The sequence below is a fragment of the Acinonyx jubatus genome, chromosome A2 (genome assembly GCF_027475565.1).
Source record: "Acinonyx jubatus isolate Ajub_Pintada_27869175 chromosome A2, VMU_Ajub_asm_v1.0, whole genome shotgun sequence".
In the NCBI taxonomy this organism is placed as follows: Eukaryota; Metazoa; Chordata; class Mammalia; order Carnivora; family Felidae; genus Acinonyx; species Acinonyx jubatus.
In genome coordinates, this window is record NC_069383.1 from 143,853,913 (window position 1) to 143,880,576 (window position 26,664).

The 26,664-nt window shown below is 49.9% G+C and overlaps 1 protein-coding gene across 5 annotated transcripts in view; it reads right to left on the bottom strand.

Moving 5' to 3' along the window:
• The window catches only part of CACNA1D (calcium voltage-gated channel subunit alpha1 D), a 305,082-nt gene that overhangs the window by 15,464 nt on the left and 262,954 nt on the right, over positions 1-26,664 (bottom strand). For 4 of the 5 annotated variants that reach the window (XM_027038967.2, XM_053220348.1, XM_053220346.1 and 1 more), the window contains exons 35-42: positions 24,775-24,840; positions 22,978-23,069; positions 21,685-21,844; positions 20,758-20,885; positions 20,523-20,619; positions 18,045-18,147; positions 16,611-16,712; positions 11,538-11,668 (exon numbers count right to left, since the gene is read on the bottom strand). In XM_027038967.2, coding sequence (XP_026894768.1) covers positions 11,538-11,668; positions 16,611-16,712; positions 18,045-18,147; positions 20,523-20,619; positions 20,758-20,885; positions 21,685-21,844; positions 22,978-23,069; positions 24,775-24,840 — 879 coding nt within the window. Of the gene's footprint in view, positions 1-1,331; positions 7,683-11,537; positions 11,669-16,610; positions 16,713-18,044; positions 18,148-20,522; positions 20,620-20,757; positions 20,886-21,684; positions 21,845-22,977; positions 23,070-24,774; positions 24,841-26,664 lie in introns of those variants that run through there. The other variant, XM_053220350.1, reaches the window with a different exon arrangement.

Sequence of the window (26,664 nt, forward strand, 5' to 3'; positions counted from 1 at the left end):
AGGGGGTGGTGGCCACGTCTGGCCAGATCCCACAGGGCTGACCCCCCTGGTGTGGGAACGCTCAGAACTGGTCTTCTCCAGATGCCAGTGGTGACAGTAATTTAGGATGTAAAGTCCTATAGGAACTTCCTAAGAGGCTCCTGTGAAAACAGCCTCATCCACGTGAGTTGATGCTGTTCAAAACGGTATACCAGGCTAGGTCTGGTTTGATCCATTCCTTGGATAGAGGAGGAGGGGGTCTTTCCATTTCGTGAATTGTGGGCATGAAAGAGCTGCCAGATTCAGAGCTCTCAGGTTCTTGGCTAGGAATGCTGTGGTCTTGTAGGGGAAAGACACACATGTCGTGGGGCCAAACCTGGAACAGTCTGCGGCATGGTCAGTGAGGCTGCCTCTCACTCTCCTGTCCCTCCGACCACAGGCATGAGATGCACGCACATACGCAGACATGAACACACTCACATATATGCACACACACACGCTTTCCCTCTCTCAGATCCCCAGGGCCAGCACATCTGAGCCAGGGGAATCATCTGGCTTGGAGATAGACCCACTTGCCATTCTCTTGGAAACATCAAGAAGGCAACTCTAATGTCAAGTGGGGGAAAGCTCTTTCACACGGAGCTGCAGGCATGTGCAGGAAGGTCAAGCCTAGCACTATCGAACAGCCTGCGGCTCAATCGTTCAGTGTCTTCCAGAGCACGGTCATCAAGGGAAGGTGAGCTAAGTCAGGGTTTCGTCGTCTGGTTTTGGATCACCGAGAGGAAAGGGCGATCACAGATCTGAGGCTCCCAAGTCAAAGACCAGGTTTGAGACACCCACTGCCTTGTCCACAAAATAAACATAGGTGACAAAGCACTAAGTCAGTAGCCCCAGGTAAATTATGTATATGAACGCATGTCACGAGGCACCACGGGCTAGGAACACTCCTGAGGTTGAGAAACAACAGATAATCCTATTCACTGTCATTCAACTGATTGGACTGGGTCTGATTAAAAGAAATAGAAAACTATTTATTTGGATAATTTTTAACATCATCCTCTGTTGACGGGTTGACATTTCACTGAAATACACATATAACATAATTGCATCATAAAAACAAAAACGGTCTCCAGCATGTCTTCAATGGTACACAAGATCAAAAGAGTGGTGAACAGACACAGGACAGAGAATTTGTTTGCAACATAAATCATGGAGAAAACTGAGAGGCGGCTCAAGAGGCCACTTCCAAGGACAAATAATGACAACATATTTATTAAAGAGACATCAAAGGAGGATAGAAAGCATCACCCTTCCTCGACACAAAAGCAGAGGTTTAGAGATCATGGTTACGGTTTGCTTGCTCCACGCAGGAAGAAACACATCTTTTGCGAGTCAGGGCCTGACTTGACTCTTTCACATGGGATCTGGGGAAGGACGGGGCGGGGGGCTATGGGAGGTGGGGTGTCTGCTAGGTCTGGGAATGAAGGAAACAGATGTTCCCAAACTTGAACTGAAATGAAGCTTAAGCACAGCACCCTGAATTTATTACATATCACAAAACATGGTAATGAAATTTTTCTAGCACACATATCAAGCTAACAGGTAGCTTAGGCTGCTCCAAAGTTTCCATAGGCACAAATTCCAATCCCAGAAAACTATCTTAAACTCTTGAAAAAATTACTTTTTTTCATACCACTAAAAAAAAAAAAAAAAAACATTTTTTTTTTTAAATAAACACTTTACAACCAGTAAAATGATCTGTTCTTTCATTTTTCATATCGGTGTCTACCTCAATCAGCAAAATACTACTTTAATTTGAAACGTGGTCATTTAGCACTTAAACCAACACAATGAAAGCTGTATAGTCATTCCATTAACATCACAGTAGAATTATGGTTTTGAATAAACACAGAATTGCTATAAAATAGAAACATTTTTGATTTAAGATGTCCAATCATATAAAATATTAAACAGAATCAAGCCTAGTTTCTGGTTGATTTTTAAATGCTAGATGGTATCATAAATATCTTTTAAAAAAAGAAATGTTGGCGCTTTGCCCGTAGACTGCTGCTTTAAATTTTAGACACCATTTAATTGGAATTTTATAGATATTTACTCTATAGAATGATTAGGTCACCCAAACAAACAAACAAACAAAAACAAACTATAAAATCTCTCTAAATATTTCTGAAGCAATAGCATAAAACTATGGTATTTTAACATCAGATATGAATATTCATTTACCTTCCTTTCTCTCACCCACTGTTAGGGTGAGTTCTCCCTACCTGGGTGCATAAGATGCCATGCTGGCTGCCTTCCTAAGCTAGCTCTGTCAGACACACCAGGAGCCGCCGGCTCTCAGCACCAGAGAAAGCAGAGACAGACGCCAGAACACTCCCCCGAACATACACTGTAACAGTGGAGATAAGAGATGTGCGTCTCCAGTCGGGACCGGGCCGGGCCATTCATCTTCGGACGCCAGTGCCAGGCTTTCAGACTCCAGCCAAAGACCCCCCCTGTCTGCTATAGCCTGTTCTCCATCACAGGCTTCACTTGGCCAGGGCCAGCCCTACACACCCGTCTCATTAAAGGCAAGTTCTGATTAACCCTTTAGCAGGATTCAGCCCCTGTCGCATCAGAGGGCATTGTTTCAGACTAGCTCCATCAGAAGAAAGAACTGGAGACTGAATTCTTATAGAATAAACCAGCTCATCTACAAGCTGTCCTCCACTGCCCCCGCAAACACACAGGCACACATAGCACACACGGGCACACCCTTTCTTTTGTCATCTTTTGCCTCCAGGGAAAATGTGACAGTGGGGCCTTTGCGCCCATTATGCACCGTCCTTGAGTCATATGTAAAGGGTTAGAATCAAGAGCGTGGCACTCCATGGGCCACCCACAGGGATTCTGATCCTGGCTGAAAGGTCAACTGTAATGTCACTGCCTAAGTGACTCCTGGCATCGCACTCAGCAGTACACGTCAAGTTTGTTACCACCACTTTGAAAGATAAAGGAATCTTTTTTCAAAAAAAAAATTATCTAAAGAGATCTATGACGTCTCCCTGCAAGCGATCTGACAGACCTATCTGAGCAACCTTGATTCTTGGTTGTAGTCTGACACCAGACTCAGAGCAATTCCTGCCAGTTTCTTGATAACGGAGTATTACTTAAAGTTCAGCAGAAGCCTCAAATCATGATTTCTATTCTGTTAGCATCTTTGTACCTGCCATAATGATCTCACATACTTTATCCCACTATATCCCGGGAAGCCAGGATTATCCCCATTTGGTTGAGTGGCCTGCCTGACTGACGAAGGCTCAGCTGGGACTCTGGTCCCCAGGCCTGCCCCACCCCGACCACCACCAAGACAAAGCCATTGAGTCTCCAGGAGCAAGGGCTGGGATGGAGTCTCAGTTGTGTGCTCACTTAGCCCTGTGACCCCACACATGACCTCAGTCAAGGTTAACCTTCTTCCATCTAACTTGGCAGAACTCTTGTATCACTAAGGTCAACAGGGAAGTGGACCAGTGATCATAAGTTTTCTTGAAAACTGACCCTGTACTTAGCACACGTCCTGGTCTCAGCTGTGCCGCTCTGAGGAGTACCGATCTTTGAAAACACTATCACACAGACCCCCATTCCTCCAGATCAACACAGGCACGGGGGTATGACCTACGATGCTCCTTCTGAACTTAGCTGGACACAGGGCTCACAGGTAGCTTTATGTCTAGTCAGTGGGTTGGGCCTAGGGTGGCACCTGGGAGGGACAAAAAAGTTCAAGGTAGGGGCAGTGCAATATGCAGGAGGCTCTCTCACTAGGGAGATCCTAAAAGGCTCTAGTACCCTTTCCCTTTGCGGGGAGGGGTATGTGGGATCATTTCCCTAGAGCAGCAGTTCTCAAAGTGTGGCCTGGGGACATCTCCAGGGACTGATGAGGTGACTGTAATGTCCACACTACCAGGACATTCTTTGCCTTATACACGCATTCCCTCAGAGCACAATGGGGTTATTCAAAGGCTATACAACATGTGAGGATGTCACCTTTCTGGTACCTTTGTGCATGCATATTCTGTATTTTGAAATTTTCTGTTTTATTTTTTAATGTAAGTACTGATATACAAGGGCCCTCAATAATTTTTAAGAATATAAAAGAGACCCGGAAGTTTGAGAACGGCTGACAGCTCATCCCCAGACAGGCGACACAAACCTTTCTTCAGGCCCTGGCCCCTCACCTCACTTACGATTCCTGTGGTTCTGCTGACCTTTCTCTGCTTTTGGAAGAAATGTCCTTACCATGGCTTCTCTTGAGCTAGCCTTTGGCACTTCTTAATGGGGATTGCCTTCACCATGGCCTTAGAATGACGTACCCTTCCGTTACCCCAAATAGTCACCTCTCTTAGATGTGAGGTATGCCACAGAGAACGAATTTGCACAGTTTCCAACCTAGGAACTGTTAGTAGTTGACAGTAAGCTCCTTCCCATGAAAAATTGAATCATGACATACGAGGGCTAATGAAGGGTGTCAGATTGGTATTATTCAATAGCACACCATGATAATTAAGACCTTTTGCTACTACATAGTATCACCTGCTGTAACTTCTGTTCAGTAATTCTATCTTCTCAAAGTCTTTCGAAAATAACTACTATTATTGTCAGAGGGAAAAGAACTCCTGCCTTTCAGAAAGAGAACAGAAGGCAGTACCCAATAATCCTACGAATTTATAGTTGGGTCCCGCCATAGTGTAATCTATTTATGAACAGCCAGCCTGGTGCCCAGTCTCGCAGGTTGTGATGGATACTGGCCTGCATCCTGTCTTCCATCCAGGAGCTTAAGAGTTTAGCACCATGGATTCTGGTGTTGGGTACCATGTTTGCTGAGTGGGGGAAGATTCTCAGATAACTTGAGTTGTCTCCTGCAACGTTTCTACACTCAAAGCTACACTCTTCTGGCAAGGTTTAAGGAGGAAGGACAGAGGCGTCTGCAGTCTGACTGGACGCCAAGTTTTAGGGAAGCCTTGTTTCCCTTTTGAGTTGAAGTCGGAGGTATACCTCCTGACTTCTGGCTGTTTCCATGAACTGCCCTTGGCTAGCAGCCACAGTCAGTGCCATCACTGAGCAACACAGCCAGGCCCATGTGGGGCCAGAGACTCTTGTTTCATTTAAACCATTCCCTAATCCCATCTAGAAAGTTCACTGCTTTCTAGTTTTTCCTTATTTGGAAAGACTGCAGAGAGGCGTGTGGAAATGCCTGCCATGCACACTGCTTGGGGGCTGTCCTGCTGAGACTTTACCCTACGGAGACTCCATTTAGCAGTTGGCTGGTCACACTGGACCTCTGAGACAGGGCCTCTTGATTGTTTAATAAGCTTGACGTTCTGGTGGATCAGAAACAGGGGGTCATTTATCTGATGGGGAATTAGCCCCACACCTGTGCTCCCAGGGCTGACTAGCCTCCTTTTCAGGGACGATACACCAAATTCTTAATAAACGGTACATCCCAAGCACTCCCTGATCGGTGCAGAGGAGACCTTCAGACCAGAGCACAATCCCAGAAATCCCTGCTACAGCAGGCATTAGCCTTTTACCGCCTAGACCACAGAGGGATGTGGAGAGGGGTTAGATGTTGGCAGGGGGGCCACCGCTGTGAAGTGGCATGTACAGACAGGCTTCAACATCTTCGCAAGGGGTGCAACCATCCCGCGGTGTGCTGGCCGGCTTTCAACCCCACCCCACATCACTGCCCTGGGTGCTGCGTGAAGTCAGACCTGCTCTTTGGCCCCGCAGACTCTGCTGTGAGAATCCATAAAGCCCACCATGAGCTCCCAGACTTACAGCAGTCTACACAACGGGAGCAGAATCAGGGGCCGGACCTGTTTACATGAGTGAGGCCAGGGAATCCACTTAAGTGCAGGCAGGCCAGACCACTGGTAACATAAGCCACTGCGACCAAAGGGCAAAGGTCACAGTACAAAAGACAACACTGGAACAGCCGTCAGGGCTGGGAGGGACCCTGACAGCTGTGCCCAGGATGGGCCTGCAGGCCTTCCACTGACACTGTTCTTCCTGTCGGTGACACCACTTGCCCACTTGAGCTGCTCCTGCACGAGTGCAGCCAGGAACAGGGCTTCCCCACGTTCTGCCGGCCCTGTCCACCACCTTCCCCATGCCCCCTCATGCACGCGCACACACGCACACAGCCTCGTCTGCACTGACCAGGGCAGGCAAAAGGGGCTTCTAAGCCTTCTTTTCTCCAGGTGCTTCAGACTTCTAGTTTTCACACTACAGTTACTTTTGAATATTGATTTCAAAACTCAGGTTGGCTCCTCTGGGGGTCTTGGGCTCAGCACTGGATGTACAGACCTCCTTAAGCACTGCTTGTGATCGGCTGAGAACTTCACACGGGACTCCCTCATGAAGCAACTTCTCAGCGAAAGTCTACCATTTGTAAGATGTGAAAACACGACCTGTACAGGTACCTCTGTGTACATCTGTATACACTTCCCAGAGATCTTTGAAAGGGGAGAACTCTCTTTCTCAGTAGATAACTACAGTACAGAACAGAAAAGAGATCAAAGAAAAACAAGAATTTCTTAAAGTTCTGGTAGTAAACAGGCATAGGATATTATTATTGTTGTAGTCTTAATAATAAGCAATTATACGTTCAAAGTGCTTTACAATCACTTAGCTATTCCTCACAACAGCCCTGTGAGGTAGGTCGACATTATTACCCCCATTTTACAGATGGGGAAACTGAGGCACAGAGAGGTTAAGTGTCTTGCCCAAGGTCACGCAGCAAGTGAACGCTGGAGCTGGGACTAGAACCCAGGTTCCCTGACTCCCAGTGTCCTTGAAACTAGACCACACTGCTTCCAAAGAGGCATCCCCAGACTGGCTTTGAGCACGAATTAAAGACGGACAATGTTGGATGAGGTTTGGGTGTGGTGGTGTTTCCCGTGGACACGTTAAGATGGAACCTGAGGTGTTACCTGGACTGGTTTGGGCATGCGGGTGTATGTGTTAGTTTAAATGGTGTGTCTGAGCTTCCTGGCCTGCCCACTTCTCACGCATTCTGGACGGGGTCACTGCAGAGAGTGGGGGCCGGAGGGTCAGTAGGTCATGGCGGACTGGCATATAAAAGGAACTCTGTCAGCTCGGTGCCAAGGGGCCTGCCAGTCTTTGGGAGTTCGGACAAACTAGGGACGCAGAACTTTGGAACAAAGTCAGCTGCCCACCTTAGGCAGGTCTGCTTAATCTTTTTATCGTGTTATTTTTTACTGGCCAGCAAGGAAGTTGTGTTCATTTCATTCTCTGTGGGGCGGCTGCCCCCCTCCTTTGCTCTCTCTCTCTCTCTCTCTCTTTCCCTTTCTCTGAGTCTCTGCTTGGAGGGGAAAACTGTTAAACCTTGCACGTTCCCTTTCATGAAAAAGAGCCACCGTGAGCAGCGTCCGCCACAGGAGGCCATGGCCCTGTGGATGAGCCACGGCCCCGCTTCCGCCTTCTGGAGGAGTGCTTTGCTTGGAAGGGGTCTCCCTGGGGCCTTGGGTTTGCTTTTTTCCTGCATTTCTCCCGAAATGCTGTTTCAGTAGAAATAAGCCCACTTGAGACTTTTCCCTTTCAAGGCCTTAGCCACAAACGCCTTCCGACTAACGAGCTTGGTGCTGTAGCTCAGGCAGAAAATTCTAAAGCATCCGTTCAAGCATCTGAAACAAACGAATCAGCCAGTGAAATCTCATCTGTTAGCATCTGTTCTCTTCTTAGATTAAAAAAGAAAAAAAAAAAGCGCCTTTTTTTATGGCTTTAAATGGACTCATGCTTTTAAAAAAAGAAAAATACCTCACTATGTTTTCAACTAAGGTGCCTAGGTAACAGGAGTCTGACACTGCACAGGTTAAGTGTCTGTGGCGTGAGTTCCCCTCTCTTTCTGCACCGAGCCTCCCCAAGGTGACCATGTCAGGGCACACCAGGGACTAAGAGTCACTGGGTTCCCGTGTGCCACCCCCACGTCCGCTCGACCACCTGCATCCCCATCTGTCAGCTGGGCCGCGGGCTTTCACATAAACCCTAACAACTTCATTCTTTACAAGCTGGGAATAATGGTGTCCTCCCTCAACCCAATTTCCAACCAGGTGAGGAAGAGACCATCCCGCTTAAGTCTCCCTGTCGTTAACGAAGGGCAGGCTCCCATCTGGGATGCCTGGGGGATAAGTCTCCTTGGATCTCACCAGAGTGCCTTTTGCACAAAGGAAATCCTTGAATGTTGAAAGAAAAAGAAATGAACAAAACTTTTCCCACTTTGGGATTTTTTTTTTTTTCTTATCCATGAGACACTGGACTAATTCATGTCTGTATCTTGCATGGAAGTCTTCATCTGGAAGGTCTGGTGGGGCTTTACTATTTGAGGGGAGGGGACTGAGCACTTTCAAGGCTGCAGAGCTGCGTTCCTTTGTTTACTTGCTCTTGGCGGAAACTTGCGGGTCAGTCGGGTGCAGCAATAATGGATGAACAGCAGATGTGGGGTCAAACTCAAGTGAATATGGCACATGGCGGGTGGAGGTGTGTGGGGGGAAACAAAAAGGCAGCCTGATGCAGCTTCTCTCCCACCCGCTCTCTTCCCACAGAGGGTGGGAGAGAAGGCTGGCTTTAATGAAGATGGATGGACAGATGGAAACTGCACACTCATTCAGACCACAGAGGCCAGAGGACACCGGGTGCCGAGCTCCTCCCCACACACGGATCCAGGAGCTCAAGCCATTCTCCCTCATGTAGAAGGGGACACCGCAGCGGGTCTGGACAGAGGGAGACCAGACGGAGCCCATGGGGTTGAAAACCACAGTGCATCTGTGTGCCCTTGAGAACCATTCCACGGGGAGCAGAGTGTGTGGACCAGTGGTGATCCCGCTCAGACAGACTGCACTCTACGCAGCACAAGCACGCACATGCCTACGTCCTCCTCCCGCGCTCACACTCCACCTGCCATGAGCAATCCGTCCGTCAGCGTGTGACGCCTGGGCGCAGCGAGAAGCAGCTCATCCCGCTTCTCAGCAGACCACGCCCACGTCCGTGTGCCGGACCTAGTGACACTGTGGGTGCCGCTGTCATTCGACCCTGTGGCCCTAGCTCCACGGCATCACATAATATTTCATCACACAGAGAGGAAGAGCCTCCTTGCGCTTACTAAATGTAGAGTGACAAATCACATTTAAAGCCACTTCTAGGGCAGAGGAGGCCAAAGATGTAATTAGAATTATCCTTCAAGGAGACACAAATTTTCTATTTTTCATGTTTGCTTCAGAATCCAAAGCACTTTGAGAATTTATCTGTCAAGGTCACGAACACAATTTAATTTTCTAGGCTGTGTACTCAACGTAAATTACAGTCATAGCCTCAACTCCAACCAGGTGTAGATGTGCTGGTATTATCATCTAACAGGAAACGTTTGGATTTCGCCAGGGAAATGAAACACTTTCTACAAACAACAAAATGAAAAATGTTTGGGAGAAAAACATTATCGCAACACATAACGTAATTGTCTTTTACCCACGACTTACAAACGTAGTTTTAGCATCATTTGAACCTGCAACTTAAAAGACTCAGGGAAGCCCATCCATGAAATGTGATAATTAATTACTCAGCCATGTGTTGTTTTTCAGGTTTTAAAACATCAAGACACTATATCCAGCCACTAGAGCAGGAACTGAAGCCATCTGGTTGCAAAGTCTTGGGGATTCAGGAAAGGGATAACTCTGTATCCAGGTGACCATCATACATGCCTTCCCCAGAAAACAGAAGCATGTCATAACATGGACATTATGGTTACTGGAAATTATGGCATAACCATCCATGAAAGAGTATGTTTCCCCCTCCAGAGAAGTCATCAGGTCCTACCAACCCCACCAACTAGAATCTGAGAATAGCAAGCAGTTTCCTACAGGCGGAGGGAACCATGACACTCTGAAATCCAGCCAGTCTAGGTCTCCAGGCCCAAGGCTGTTCAAGGAAGCTCCTTCAGAAACTCGTTCATCACACCTCCTCCTTGCACCCAACCTGGCCACGCTGCTCTCAAGAGCCCACGGATGGACCAGAGGCCCGTTCAAATCTGTAAACACGCCTTTTCCATTTGCTTCGTCTCTCTAAGGCTACTTGTGAACTGTGATCACTTTTGAGGACTGGCAGGGCCAGAAGAGAGAGTTTTACTCGCAAACTCCACAGCCTGAGACGGCAGTGGGCCATTGGACCGGGCCTCTGATTCACTGAGCCACCTTTAGGACAGGCGATGAGAGAAACAAAAGACCAGAGACTGTCTTTAGTTGCTTCCCCTAGCTCTGCGGCTGTCTGGGCAGAACAGAGGCTTCCTCACGAATCCTCAGGTCACTGTCACACAAGGTCATCTGCTAACCCAGCATCTGCATGTGCACCACATTTCTTCACTCACGGCCATTCATGCCCCCATTCTCTCTCTCAGCGAGGCCACAGACCAGCCCTCGCCGCACCTCACCGGCACTCTGGACACCAAACAACGCTGGGACCTTCTCCTCGGAAGGGACTGATAGAAGGACTGTTCCAAACTGAACCCTGTTAATAACTACACGGCCCAACCTGAGACATGTGATAAGAGGGACATAAAGGTAATTTTAGAGTAAACAAATTAGCAGGAGAAAAACATCCTTGATCTTATTCATGATGGACTTCAAGCACTCGGGGAGCAGAGATGATGGGGCTTTTGATTAGTTAGGATTAGATTAGCCTTTCTCCATCGCCAGCACTCACTCACAAGCTTTCCTGCCTCGCCCCTCTTCCTGCAGGCTTCACGGTGACCCGCTTCCTCCACATACCTGCTTCCCGTGCCAGAGCTCTGGGATTAGCCAGGATTCTACATCCTCAAATGCATGGACCCTGGCCGGAACCAGAGGTTCTACACTCCGGGAGCCTGGGGCAGGCCGGGGCTGGCATAGGGGGAGGGACCAGAGGCTGGCCTGGGCACAGAGCAGTGTTTGCACAGCGCAGAGAGACAGACACACCGCCACACACGTGCGCGCACACACATATGCACGTACACACACATCAGGAGGTGATGGATGTTACTGAAATGGACCGAAAACCAACAAGCAGTGGGGTAAGAAACAAACAGAAACAAAACAAAGCACTTGCGTTCAGATGGAGAGCTGTTTCCGGGGCAGCTAGGGCCTGAGCCCAGGGCCAGGGGTGGGGAGGTGGGTGCCTGCCTAAGGTTAATGCCTTTGGAGAAGCCTGGAGGAGACAGGGTGCAAGGCGAGCGCCGGCCCCCCGCCCGCCAGGGCTGTGCCTCTGCCGCTGTCCTGGGGGCCCTGCCACAAGGGCCACGGCAGGTGCGGGCACAACAGAGAAGAAGCAAGGAGAGGGAGGCACTTACCTCGGAGCCCAGAAATGACTAGTCCACATTTTGGGGGGTGTGCGGTATCTCAGTTTAAACAAAATCCTTGTGGCACTGCTCAACCATGAATAGTCAGCTCTCTAGTATTTCAAATAAGCTTGTAAAATCGTTAGTGAAAAGAAAAGGTAACAAAAGGACAATTCACCTGTAGGGCAATGGTGGTGTTCTTCGCAGGGTATTTTCCCACCAGGCCTTGTTCTTTCCGTTTCTTGAATTTCCTAAAGTAGTCCTGTATCAGGAAAGTGGCATAGAACTTCCCCACGGTTACCTCATCATCTAAACGGAGAGACCAGACAGAGCTCTCCCGAATCAGCACATTTGCACCAGGAGCCTAAACTCTCTCGCTCGGGGCCGGGGCTGGGGTGGGGTGGGACTGTGCGCAAGGCACTGAGCTCTGGGCTTAGACACGGGAGACTAAATCTAGCAAAAAGCAAGGTTTTGCAAAGCAGTTAAGGCTCAAAATTAGAGTCAGTCACACGAACTGATACTCAAAAGTTGCAGAAAACAATATGTTTGTCATGAGTTTATTAGAGCAGCGTATTAGTAACACTATGAAGTGCTGTCTTGGTTATTTACTTAAAATAAAAATTACAAAACAAAAAGAGGCTTCCTGGGTCCTATTTTCACCCCTGTGCATAGGGATTTGCATGTGTAATTACCATAAACACCGAGGGCAATTAAGCACCCAAATCCCGATGCTTGGAGATAAAGACAGAGACCTCAGAAAGTGACAGACAAGCTTGGAAGAGGAGGAAGGTTCAGGAAAGTGGCTGCAAACCCGGATTTTCACGTGCCCCCGTGACTCTGTTCCAATAGCCTCCATATGCCATTTCTGCGTTTGTAACCCAGAGCTGCTTGTTTTCGGCACAGTGAGCGACAGCTCCAACTAACCTTGGAGTTGAGCTTATTTCTGCTTTAATGGGAAACAACTCCAGCACGTACCGCTGGGGGCTGGAACTCTGCTGAGCATTTTAAAGGCGATGCATGAGGCAGAATAGAGGCGCTGGCTGTCTCACGGTAAACCACGTCGGTGGTGCAGGTGTGCTCGGGGGTGTCGGCCAGCCTTGCTCTCCCTGGGGTGCACGCCCCCAGATCTGCAGTGGCTCCTAGGCAAGAAGCTTAGGGCCCCAGCGCTTGTAGAGGCCGAGAGGAGGATGGGCTGCCGGCCCTCAGGCTTTAGGACAGCTGAACTTGCACCCAGGCCACCTTCCCCTCCCAAGAGTCGCGTGTTGATCTGGGGCAAGGGGCTTGTGGAGCTGTGAACACCACAGGAGATGAAGCCCCGAAGCACTCAGCCTCCTGCCTGGGCTGGAGGACAGTGAGCTGGCAGCCTGTTGACAATGGCATCCACTGCAATGATGGTGGAACGTGATGGGTTAGGGGTCACTGGGACCCTCTGTATTCACTAATGCATCTGGGTGGGCTTCATTTGTGCCCCTGTGGGACGTGTCCCCGTCTGGACACCACTAGTGTCCTGCCAGAAGCCACTCAGCGTTACTGAGTAAGAAGATGCCTTGGGGAGGCCAGCCTTGAGAAGTGTGCTGCCTTCCTCCCAAACCTCAGCCAAGAAGTCCTGGACTAGTGCAGGGGTCACCAAAGTGACCAAGGCTTTGGGTAGCTTGTAAAAACATGTCCTACATCAGTCTCAGGCTGGTCCAAATGGCCTAATGATGTACTATCCATGGGCAAGGAGGCCAAGAGGTGAACAGACCGTCCAGGTCTCAGGACTTCAGCCCTGCTTTGCTCCTAAGCCACTCCGCATTTTGCCCAGGATGCATCTGGAATACTGGTTCTAGCTGCTGTTACTCTGGGGCACCCACGCTCCCAGAGGAACTCCACGTGGGTCTCATGGCCTCTTCACGACAGCTCTGAGATGGGGGACCTGTTGGTCCCTCCGACAGGCGGGGTGGGGCTGAAGGACTTGTCTTGGCCAGTGCAGCTGGGATGTGAGCCCAGGGCAGCAGGCCTCCCAACCCTGAGCTCTCCTCCTCGTTACCCCCTCAGGGACAGCCCAGCTCTGGCCACATAGAGGGGCTTCTTTGGGGCTGCCTCCCCCAGAGTATAAGTCTCTGTACCGAGCTGCATGCCGTGGGCGGCTCACGGCTGCCAGCAGACAACCCCCCGGGAGCCCAGGAAGACTCTGCCTACCGTACTACAGCTGTGCCCTGCAGCCCATGGTGTCACGTCTTCTCCGTGGGCTCCCAGAAAAAATACACTGGGTCTGCAGAAGGCCCACCTCATTCCGTACTGGGACGTTTCCCGAAAATACAGGCCTAACCCTCTTCTCCCTTGAGCCGAAATGGCCCCGGGGGCTCCTGAGGGAAGGTCTTGGCTCTCCCGGCCCAGAACCAGGGGCAACAGGGGGCTCAGCACAGACCATGGTTCTGCCCGAGCGGCTGCTCCAGAGCACAGGCAGGCCCACCACTTGGCCTTCTCCACTGAGATGCTAAGCTAATTGAGGCTGGGCTGAGGATGAGCTCTCAAGAACAGAAAAAGTCAAAGCTACAGCAGGTTAGAAAAGGAAGGGACAGAAGGAATGGATGCAGTGAGGCCATCCGGGCTCAGGCCTGGAGAAAAAGAGATGGGGTCAGCTTTTTGCACTCTTCGGGGCAAAGGAGCCGGAGATCCAGGTCAAGGAGTAGAGGCCCGAAGGCAAGGACAGCCTCTGGGAGGAGAGGGGACTTCTAAAGAAAGGGCAAAGAGCCCTGAAATGGCAGAAGACTAAAGAGCGGAGCAGAGAGAGAACATGAGCAAGATGCAGAGATGGGCAAGGAGACCACTTAGCCCAGATGGTAGAGAGAACGGATGGGCTGTGCCTGCAGCCACAGGCCCCTGCACTGTTCCTCCAAGGCTGGCCCCTGGATGTCACCTCCTTCTCAAGCTTGTGATGGCCTGGGGGCCACCTCACACCCCCTGGGCTACAAAGCCCTGCTGTCACCAGTCCTGTAAGGGGCTCCCTGAGCACCTCACATGGGCCGGTCCCAGGCACCGGGAGCAGCCAGCCTGGCGGGGTCTGCTGCTCCGACCGGGTTACAGCCTGAGCCCCTTGGCCCTGGGGATCTACCCGTCTGCTGGCCCAGAGGGCTGGCCCAATATTCCCATTTTCCAAGGGTGCCATGATGTGGGCGAGTCTGGGAACCCCTGGTCTACTGGAAGAGAAAAGAAAAAACAAAGAGCCAAGTGGCGAACGCAGGCACTAAACCCTGCCCTGACTTCATTCAGAGTTTGTCCCCCGATGCCTGAGAAGCACTGCCTTGTGAACCTCTTCAGCGCAGTAGCACTTATCTGAGATTGGGCCTGGGTGAGCACCACCCCAGGAGCATATCAATGATGGGAGCTCCCACGGCATTCTACCTCCTGCCAAGGCCCCACTGCCTTCTTCTTGGGTTCCACCAAGCCCCCTGCTGCCATTCTGGAAGAGGGTAACACCTGTCATCCTGAACCCCGATCTTTTCTAAGAAACAGAGAGAAAAGGCCAGGCCCAGTTATTGAGCCAAGAAAGCAGAGGGATATTTAGCCTCTGTTGGCAGTCTAGCAGGGCTAAAAGTTGACCTGGTTTTCGGAGGAAGGGCGCTTACAGGGTGAGCCAAACTCTAGACCTTCTCTTTCTGGTGTAATTAAGAGACATAAAGCTTCACAGTGACGTGAACATGCTCGCCAAGATGTCGGGGTGAGACTGGTTTGTGAAGGCGGTGGCGTGTGAACAGAGGTGAGGTGAGGCGGGGAGGGCCTGCCAGCCCTGGAAGGAAGGTTTACTCGGAGGGGCGCAGCCGCTATTCTGAAGCATGCATCTGTGTTTCAGAAACATCGTAGGGGAATACGGCTGCCAAGAGATAACCCTGATTCCATGCCACCACCCTAAAACAGAATTGCTTCAGAATATTCTGAAAGACTGAGACTTGAAAGGAATGGAGGCTGCAGAAAAAGCTCAAGCACATCGTTACAACAATTTTAAGAAAGCAATTTATCTAAGCCATGCGAGCACTGGGTGCAGCAGCTGCGAGGAAAAGAACGAAAACCAAAGAGTCGTTTTAAATGTGCAGTATCCGTTCTCCTGTGGGGAGCCAGCGTTCTCTACGTGGGAGTGTGGGGGGTTGTTGTTGTTGTTGTTCTTTGGTGTTTGGGGGGTGTTTCTTGTTGGTTTTTTTGCCTTTCTCATTTCTTTGGGGCCATCATCCCCTGCTCTGAGCAGGTGGCTCCACCAGCTACGGGGGACTCCGTCCGGTGGCAAAAGCTCACACTGCTCTCGCTTCATGCAGAGGGCCAGAGCGGGCCACCATGCTGCTGTCTCTCTCTCTCTCTCTGCCACCCAAGAGCCAGAATTGTCACGTCAGAGAGAGAGGCCTTGGCCACGTCCTGGCCCAGGGTCCTGGGTCGGCTTCTAGGCCTGAGCCAGGACCAACCTGGAAAGCTGCAGGAGAGGTGACACTAGAAAAGTTCAGTTGGTCGTCAAGCACAATGGTGCTCACAATGGGCCCAGGGCTGGGGACGGCTAGAATGCGGGCGTGGTGGCACTAAGCCCACGGATGCTGCACCTTTAAAACTGAAAATAAAATAGTCACAAAACAACCACCTCCACGTCTAAGTCCGGTGTACTTAAACAAAAAATGGAAAAACAGCATATATATTATATATATGTGTATCATATATATATATACATCTGAAAAAGTTTAGTCAGTTATTTTATGACAAATAACAAAAGGAAATAAGCATGCCTGTTAGTTCTGTCTCTAAACTCCAGTTGAAGGGACATTCTGGGTAATTACGATGGTAAATTCAGTCTGGAGAAGAACATTTCAAAAATATCATTTTCTGAAAGCTATCTATTTCTTCTGAAACCTTTTCAACAGTATGTTGAAAGATAAGTGGAAACTAGTTTTAAATATTTCATTTTGGTTGAGAAAATATAAGCTTTCCGTTTTGCAACTGTAATCTCATTCCCCAACGGTAATCCCTCCACCAACGAGAAAACCCCTGCTCCAGCCATCTGAGTCTTGGGTTTCCTTCCCACTGAAGTCTCTCCTTTTCTGGAATGGTCCTCCTGTTACCCCAAACCATGACACCAAAAGGCCAAAGAGCCTTCTTTAGCTGTGGGCCTGAATGCTCTAGCGGATGGATACATAAAGCATTCTGCAAACACCCTGTGGGCTTGCTGGAGATACTTTCATTAAAACCAATGCGTTGGCCAAGAACTACTTAGGAAAGAGATTGCACTGACCACCAGCTGGAGGGACAACTTGGTCAAGCAGTTTCATGCTGGTTTTCTTCCAGATTTTCTTTATCACAGCTCGGAGCTCTTCATTAGCTTGTTCCAGGTTCCCTGAATCCAGAAAGCAAGAGGGGAAAACAAGCCTCGTGTCTCTTAGCCAGCTCTCCTGTCTGATCCCACCGAGGCTGCCTCCCTCCCAGCCTGGCCTGGGGCACAGCCCTCGGATGGGGCGGGGCTCTCCTCTCCCCAGGGCTCTCCAAGTGGGGGTCACAGGCAAATGGTGGGCAAGCCTTGCACCGGGCAGGCACTCCACAGTGGGAACAACCACGTTTTATTTCGGAATTCAAGGTCTATGCAGTCTGATCTGTCCTACCCTCCCACAGCCAAGACCCACCCCTTCCTTCCCACCGCCTCCAGCTACAATGTCTTCTCCTTCTCAGCTGCCTGTTCTAAACCCTGCCTCCATCCTTAAAGATCAGACTAAATTTCCCCCAAATAAGACTCTTGCAATCCCTACTGCATGTACTCGTCAGCACCACAGAATCCTGGTCTTTCATTATATGGGCTGATGCCCGTCTCCTCCGCTAACCTGTCAGTACCTAAGACCACCCTGCCTTCCGCATCGCTCGGAGACACTGGCTGGGGCCAGCTATGGGTGTGCCCCCTGCAAGGGGTACCTGGGAGCTTGGAGAGACTGGCTTTGTGGAGAGGTTCGCCTAGCACTCTGGGGCTGCCAGAAAACAGCCGTCTGCAGACTGTAGGCGTGCCTTGCTGGCCACTCTTCCTTCTGGTCCAGGGTGTCAACAACTGGGTCCTTCACAGCCTCCAGCCTCCCACCTCCTGGTCACTCCTCAACCTGCTTTCTGTCCCATCTCTGGAGTCATCACCGAGCCGACCCCAAAGGCCATGCTCCAGGGCTGGGTGTGGCCATGAAGACCACTCTGGTTTGGTCTCAGCTAGGGAGAGGCTCCTTTGAACAGTCCCCAGGTGCCAGCTATGTGCCCGCCCCGCAGAGGGGCTCCCGCAGGCCTCCTCTCATCTCATCCTCAGGACTTCTGATGGAGGTGTATTTCTTTTCAATAGAGAAAGGAGCTACAGCTCAGCACGGTGGAGTCCCTCTCTGAAGATCACACAGTAGGAAGGGACAGCTGGAGTGAATGTATTTGTGACGGTCCTGTCTCTGCCCTAACCTCCCGTTTCTTCTGCTCTGTAGCAAGCAGTGCAGAGGCAGGGGTCACCTCAAAACTCTCGGGGACAAAGTGAAGCATAAAGGCAGGCGGGAAGGGATGGGGAAGGCAGGGACAGCCAGCTGGCTCAGCACTCACCACCCCTTCCCCAGGGGAAGGCCCAGACAGGACAAGGAAAGGCCTAGATGGGAGAACCCAATGTGGGGTATGGCGTCCCTCCCTCATGTACCACCTGTCCTGTCCCGGAGATGCTCACCTTCCGTCTTGATTTTAAGAGCCGTCCGAACCAAAGCAAACAGAGTTGCATTAAACATGACTGTCCCATCACTGTTGAGAGGCATGTTCATGGCAACTAGTCTCTGTAAACAGAAAGAAGTTTCTCAACAGAAGGCAAATGATGGAGGATGACCACGTCCCTTGACGGTGTTTACTCTCAGTTTATCCCTCACCTTCTTTCCAGTCAACACGCAGTTCAATTCAACAACTCGCTGGGGGAGTACCCACCATCTGTGGGGACCCTGGAGCTGACACAGATCAAAGCTTTATCATGAAACGCAAATGCTGGCACTAAATGGTGTGCTTTGCTTGTTTTTAAGCCCCACTGTTTAATCACCTCACTGTTCAAGTCTTCTTCTCTCCCCTTCTGCTAAGCGGCCATCCCTGCGTCCTGGGGTCAGGCCTCCCTTCAGGGCATGTCCTTAAGGCTGTCATGAGGGGTGAAATAATACACCAGGTACAACCAGCCAGGCACAGGGCTTGGGACTTGGGTCCTCACTGTTCCTGGCACAGGGAGTGTCCTTCAGGGAACCCTGCCCCGTGGGGCTGTCATGTAGTGCTTCCTGTGAGTCCGCGCGGTGGCTCTGTCTGGTCTTCCAGGGCAGGACCCCCACCTCCTGCTCCTCTTCCCGCTCCTGGTCCCTCGAACACCAGCCCTGAGAGCTGGGGAGGGGACGTGAGTGAGTGACACCCTCTCTGGGCCCCAGTTACCTCCCCTGCAAATGCAGGTGGCACGCCTAGCTGGGATTAAGGGAGATCATGGACGCTAAGATTTCGGGGGACGCCTTGCATGTGGTCAGAGCTGAGTTAAGTGCTACTTGTAATTGTTAATAATTCCAAACTTCTTGTTTTTGGCTGGCAAGCCATCCTAAGAGATTTGTAACACTTTTTCTCTTCCCTATTAGCAGCCTGGAATCTTGTGTTCACGTGACTCATCCCACCTAAATTTCTAGCCCTGAGACCAACCACGTCTGTCTCCAAAACTAGCACTGGCAGCCAGGATGGCTAGCATGTACATTTGCTTTTCCCAGAAAGTTCCTGAATCGGCAAAATGGACCACTTTGTGCCTCAAGGATACTTAGATCCTTTATGTAAAAAGGTCTGGAAACGTAAACACAAAACGACAGCCATGAGCTGGAACCCATCTTGTTCTTGGAAAGCAGAAAAGAGGCTGGTACTGGAAAATTTAAGAAAAAAAAGTCAACTTCGGTGGCTTTTTCTCTGTACCTACATCCGGAGTCCAGGCTACAGAGAAGCAAAGACAGTGGCAAAGATCCCAAGGACTTGCCAACGAGGGTTTCTGGACTTTCAGGGCAGGGAACAAAGAGTTTTTCTCCAAAGATTTTTTGAAAGCCTAAGATGCAGTGTAGACCCCACTCTGTTACAGTGGGTTCTGTCTAGAGCTGGCCCCGCAACCCTGGAGCAGTAAAACCCCCGATCCCAGAAGCACCTCAGACCCGCAGGGAGAGGGCCCAGCGGTCGTGTGGACTGGCTGGATTTCTAGGGGCAGAGTCGCAGTTTCCATCTCCTTCAGAAAGGAGAATTCTCTTCTGTTGCTACTGCTACACTGACTCAAAGCGGTTCCCTGTGAGCTCTAAGGAAGGAGAACAAATCTCAGTTGGGGCTCACAGACAGCTTGGTATGGTGTGAAAACTACAGGGACGGGGTGGGGATCTGGACCCATCCCCGAGAGGCCACTGCTGATGCACGGCCCATGGGGACAGGTGCTCTGGCAGCAGAGGGGCACGCCACCACGTTCATGGTCACCCAAGCGAGTAAATGTTCAGGGCACCAAGTCTTCTCCATTCTACTTCCCAAGGAGAGCTTCGGTCGGCCGTACCCTCCTCTACCCCACCTCCACTGCCCTCACTCTGGCTCCTGTCACTTTACATGGAGACTCCAGCAGCTCTCAGGGAGGTCCCCTGCCTCGGTTCACTCTCCCGTCGCCAAGAGGCCACTTTCCACCATGAAAGTCCACCCGTGCTTCTTTCACAGGACTCGGCGTGGCATGGGAGGCTCCTTGGAGCTGTGCTCGGCTTGTGCCTGCAGTCCTCTGCCATTTCCTCTTATGTTCTAGGCACACCAGTGACTCTCCGTTTGCCAACATGGTGACCGTTCCCCTGCCTCTGCATCTGAGCTCTCTGTGTTCCCTTTCTGCAATGCCCTTCCTGCTCCCACAAACTCCCACTTCTCTCCTTTTGGACCTGACACAAATGTCACCTTCCCCTCCACCCACCCGGTGACAAATTACTTAACTCCCTTCCTATTCTTCCTGTCGCTGACAGGGTGTCTTAAGAGTTACAAATGTGATAGCTCCTCAGGACAGGAACCACATATTATTTATCTCTGCAGCCCCAGCACGCCTGATGTAAGGCTGGCAGAATGTTACTTAACGTTTGTTGAATGAAGCAGGGAGTCCCTGCAGAGAGGCCATCAGACACGCAGACAGGACACTTACCTTACAGGCTACTCTGTGTGGGCATAATTTCCCAAACCCCAGGGGAGGCTGGATTCTGCGGAGCAGAGTGACCACATCAAGGTGCTTGATCCTTCCCCTGGAGACAAAGTACAGCAGGAGGTCCAGGGAAGCGTTGGCTGGCCTGAGCTCTCAGCCCATCCTGCCTTCCACAGAAATCATGGCCAACGTTCCAGAAACAGCCCACACAAATCACACGGAACCCTTTTCAACTTACTTTGCCTCAGGGTCATATTCTGACCATATTCTTTTGAATTCATCCAAATGGTGAGGCCCCAGAATAGACCAGTCCCGGGTCAGATAATCAAAGTTGTCCATGATGACAGCTACAAACAGGTTGATGATCTGAAAAAGCAAATCAGAGGCAAAGAAGCTGCAGCTGTCATAGTGGAATGGCTAGGGTTAGACCTTAGTAAGGGCCTCCTAATTATAAGGGTCATGAAACGTTTGGAACCCATTTTTCTACGAGAGGCAGTAAAAACTTTCTTTCTGGAAAATGTTTAAGAAAAAGGCAGGCTTCAAGCTTTCCAAAATGACTTTGGTATAGTCCCAGGGGGAGGCAGGGGGCTGTATTATCCTGCCTTTTTGAAGCACATTCATTGCCGCCAAATAACTCGCACTGTTAGGTCACTGCTACCTGCGGTGGCTTTGAAACTTTTTATAAAGACACCAGCAGCCCTAAGAAGCTTGGTGAGTGTCCCAAGCCTGTAAGTGAGCCTCAAGCCCCTGTTTACAACCAAGGTGATGGTTATGCACCTGGCGAAGCAAAACCTCCAACTGCCAAATGAAGCCTAGAGTGCTCATCAACATACAATGCCCATAGCAGGGGTGCCTGGGTGGCTCTGTTGGTTAAATGGCCGACTTCGGCTCAGGTCGTAATCTCCGAGGCCCATGGGTTCATGTCCCATGTTGGGCTTTGAGCCGACAGCTCAGAGCCTGCAGCCTGCTTCAGATTCTGTGTCTCCCCTCACCGCCCCCCCCCTCCCCCACTCGTACTCTCACTCTTTCAAAAATAAATATAACATTAAAAAAAATTAAAAAAAATACCCCACAGCAATTCGATGGGGACAATATTCATGATCTGAATCCCAAATGCTATACAAGCACCTGTCAATTGAGAAAGGGAGCTCTCGTGATCACCCACCAGAAATGCGCAGAGCATGTAAAAACTGATGAAATAAACAATGGCGAAGTTGCTTCCACATGTGTACTCCTCCCCAGGGCTGTAATCCGACTCAGGGTCACAGAGCTTCCCCGGGAGGCAGGCCAGCATGATCTCCTGCCAGGCTTCCCCTGTGGCACACCTTGTTTAGATTAACAAGAGAAAGGGCTTTAGCAGAAGAAGAAGGGATTTGAAGCTTAGACTTTTCTGAAATTTTTAAGAATTTTTTTAAAAACAAAAGTTTTAAGTAGAGCAAAATCTAAGTAATTTGGGGGAGAGGGCACTTCAGATTAGTGAAAATTCTTAAATTGAAATTCCTACTTATTTTCAAATGCAACGTCTCTGAGTCCACAGAGGCCCTGCTACAGCTCCCTTTGGTTTAAAACAATCATTTGAAGGGTGCCTGGGTGGCTCAGTTGGTTAAGCATCTGATTTTGGCTCAGGTCATGACCTCATGGTTCCTGGGTTCGAGCCCCCTGTCAGGCTCTGTGCTGACAGCTCAGAGCCTGGAGCCTGCTTCAGATTCTGTGTCTGCCCCTCTCCCGCTCATGCTCTGTCTGTCTCTTTCTCAAAAATAAACATTAAAAAGTAAAAAAATCATTGGATACATGCACATCAATTCTTTTCGCATAAACAGATGTTGGTTTTTGTGTCTTCTCTTCTTTAAATGCTCATGTTCCAATCTTTAAATAATTATTAATTATGTTTTAATGACTTAACACCTGACTTGAGTAGATACCCATTCAATTTTGTTGGAAACAAAGAACTGGAAACCACCCAACTGGCAAATGGCTTGCTATTCAACCACTAGAATCATTAGAAAGTACGTGTATGACTTCTAGAAAGTTCTCTCACCTCAAAGCACCTTGTTCACAAAGTTCACTGGGGTTAAAAACAATCCTATAAAATCTGAAATTGTGTATGTTCCCCACTGGCCGTGTAAAGGTCTCTCTGCTCTTGCTAAATTTCATGGTTGTGTTTAGACACGTGCTCCCACGTGTCAGCATATAACCTACCATTTCCTGGTGGCAGTAGAAGACCTACTAACTTACAAAGGGATAACTCTTAAGCCAGCCATGGTCTGAATGGCCACAGCCATTTTCACCATCCAGAAAAGTTCCTCTGTGACTGACATGCCAGCGTCTCTGTTCAAGAATTCAAAACAAATACAAACAGCCACCATGATCAACCAGGAAAGGCCCCGCAAAACACATGTCCCGTGTCACACCGCAGCCTGGAGCCTGGAGAGAGATGTGCCTCGTGGGATGAAGTCACCTGAAGAGCAGCAGCACTGCCTGGGGAAAGGTCTGGAAATTGTTGTTCCTGTTGATCTGGTTGTTATCTCTCATAGCAACCTTCCCAAACATCTAGGTGGAAAAATTTTTAGGGAAATAAAGATTTTGTCAAACAAACAAACAAACAAACAATAAACCCCCAAAATTATCCCTCCCCCGCAAAAAACTACCCAAAAAGCAGATTCCACATGTGAATTTAGAACTAACACGAGTTTGATCAACACCCACTAGGGCTTTCTCATGGTGCTTGGGCACTTCATTCACTCAACAAACATGCCAGGCAGGGTGCTAACCACGGGTGGCGCGGTGCTGAAGTCAGGCACACCCTCACATCAGGGAGTAACTACCAGGAAATCAGACAGACAGCCCCCACCCCGAGGACAGCTGGGATGATCCAGATGGACAAGGAAGCACATAATGTATCTGAGGCCTCTGGAGCAGTGACATTTAGGGCCCAGAACTGAAGGAAAAGTAGAGGCTGGTCAGGTGACAAGGAGGACTCAGTGTTCAGGCAGAGGAAGCATGGCCTGTGAAGGAGCAGAGGCAACACGGCCCCGGAGCTCCAGGAAATGAAAAGAACATGAGTGTACACAGACAAAAGATCGGGCTGCAGACAAGCGTGGGGCCGGTGAGCTGCGGAAAGGAGGGCGGCCTCTACTTGAAGGGCCAGGGGAAGTCAGCTGTGGAACTTGGAGGAGCAGGCCAGTTTAGAAGAGTGTGATGCCCGGCAAAGCCTCCCGAGTGAACCGGTGATGGAACGTGCAATATGCAGTGTGCAGTTTCCTGAGACCGCTCTCGTTCTGTGGGAGGACACCAGGTCATCGAAGACCCTTCAGGGCACACAGCATCCCATGCTGAGCTGCAGGTGCTCAACTGTGTCGACTCTATGTTCATAACTCCCAATAAGATCCCTAGCGAACTGCCAATGTTCCTATGCCTTCAGATAAGTAAGCACAGCCACCTCTCTGCTCTGGAGTCCCCCACCTCTTTGACACTCACATCCCTCTTATCTGAAAGACAGCATCCAAGCCAGCAGAGAATGTGGCAGAGAAACCCCCCAGGGGGTCCAGCAGGCTGTGCTCCATCCTCCTCTCCTCCTGGAGGCTGCACCTACTCCACTGGGGCTCAGCAGGGAATGAAGCCCCAATCCCTTTCCTCCACTCCAGGAGAAGCAGGGAACAATCCTGTGGCACCTCAGTCATGGTCACGGAAAGGCCTGGTTTCATGCTTCTTTTTTAAAGGGGGTGCTACCGATGCCAACTAATGGTTCCAGTTCAGCCCCAGCCCCAGCATCTGGGAGCCGCCGGTCTCAAGTAAAAATCTCACTTGGTTGCGATAAAACCTAACTTTCCGGACTATAAACAGCCTTCTGTATCACTAATATCTCCTTAGTTACATCAGTACAGAAACTAGAACAACTACAGCTTTTTTTAAGTGCTGCATTTCCTGTTGCTAAACCAACTGTGGGTTTTCTCAATCAGTTGAGTCTCCCAGGACTCAGATTGGGGGGTGAGGAGTACCACTAAACCCAGCCTTCCTTGGCATATCCCTACCTCTGCTGGCTCCTGAGCCTGGCTCTCCCTGGCACAGGTGCTTTCCTGTGGAGGGCTCTCCTACAGAGCCACATCCTTCTCATCTCCATATGTCTTCAGTAGCCAAGGCGTTTGGCTGGAAAATCACAACCCTGTCTTTCCATTCTGCCTGGCCAAGGCAATCTTGCCACAGATCTGGGGCTACCCAGAGAAGGGGAAGCTGGGGGAAAGTGGCTGGTGCTTACCTGCATGCCAATAACCGCGTAGATGAAGAATAGCATGGCTATGAGGAGGGCGACATAGGGCAGTGCCTGGAAGAGAGGAAGCCTTTGGCTCAGTACCAGCTTCTTGTGTCCCCCTCCACCCCCCGTGACTGCTCAGGTGCAGAATGAAGACCCAACACAGGGTCACATGCTTCTCTTTTCCAGGTTGTGTTGAAAGGACGCCAACAGTGAACAAGGACTTTTTAAACCACAGCCCAGCACGATGATTTCAGTCCTGAGGGCACCATCCATCTGTACGCCTAGTGTTATGAAGCTACAGGCAGAAGTGCTTTCCACCATCATTAATAGTGTGCCCTGATCCGAAACAGTGTCAATGCAGACACATCACCCTCACAACAACGTTTACATCCGTCATTAGATTCCTTTGTGAAATTACCACAAGTGATCAAACCATTCCACAACACTGGATGTTTGGATTGCTTCCACTTTCTTTTGTGGGCATGTTTGGGGTGGGGGCGAGGGGCTACTGTAGATCACGTTGCAGAGGAACATCTTTATGCAAAATCTCCCGTGTCTGCTAAAGTATTTCTTTAAGGGGAGGTCTTAGGAATGACACTGCTGGGGCAGAGGAGAAGAACCCCTTTCCAGATGCTGCTATAGAAAGCAAGATAGCTTTCTTAAAATGAACACCTCCTGAAGGAACCAGAGTTGGGGGTTGGGTCAGGGAAGAAAAGGAGCTAGCCGGGTGGTGGCCAAACCTGGGTTCTCCTTAGGACTGAACATTAAATACACATATATGTGTCGGGTTCTTCAATCCATAATCTTCACCTGCTTTTCTACATCATGTTGTGTGACAGGAGATGTCTGTGCACGTGGCACGCCTCCAGGCAGAGGCCGGGTTGTTGAACTCAATGCCAAGCGCACATGCTTAAAGCATCCGCTTTCCCTTTTACTCAAAAAAGGCCACCAGAAAGCCAGCGGCTATAAGCTCCCTGACCTGTGCCAGCTCTGGATCTGTGACTGCCAACTGCTGATCAGAGCCCCGCAGTTAGTTCCAGGCTTTCCTCACCACACCTACACGCATTTTCTTCCTAGATGATGGAGTCTTTCAGAATTCCTTTGGCACCGTTTCTCAGTTTTTGTGAACTACCACCCTGTGAAATGAATTTATCTACAGCGACCAAATCTTTAAAAAGGAAAACTTTAATAATTTCTTGAAAAGCAAGGATGACACGATTACGTAAAACTATTCCATTTTTTACAGCAGTTCGTTCTCAGACTTTGGTACTTTATATTAATAACAAACATCTGGGATTTTGTCTCTTACCGAGACCAAGGCTCCCGTGAGGCCCCCCTTGCTCTCTCTCAGAGCTTCGTGCCTGGTTCTTCCTACAACCTCATTTCCCCTGCCAGGATTTGGAATTTTCCTTCTTTGAGTTTTTAGATCTACCCCCTTCCCCAGATGCCATCCCTTCCCTTTATGTGTTAAAATCCCACCCACTGCAGAAAAATGCTATGTGGGATGTTAACCGGTGTTACTTCTCAATGTGAATGTTTATTACTTTCAAATTAAAGATAGTCAAACAAAGAAAGATTCATGATTTGCACATAGCTACAAATCCCCTACATAGGTGAATCTTTTTGATGAGAATCTGTACCCTGTCCTCAGTTAATTCCATCTAGAAGACTAGAACGTCTGGGATGGAGTACTAGACAGTACCGGAGAAGCCGGGTCCTGGTTGAGGAATAGACTAGAACCAGCCTGCACCAGCCTGGAGAGTCACAGATGACAAGGGAGGCTTGGCTTACGCCCAAATGTCCTCAACGCTCTGATCCTTCCAGGCACTGGGTAACACATTGCTCCGTGATGGTGTGCCGGCCCGGGTGAAGGGGTCTCTGGTTCGTGTGTAG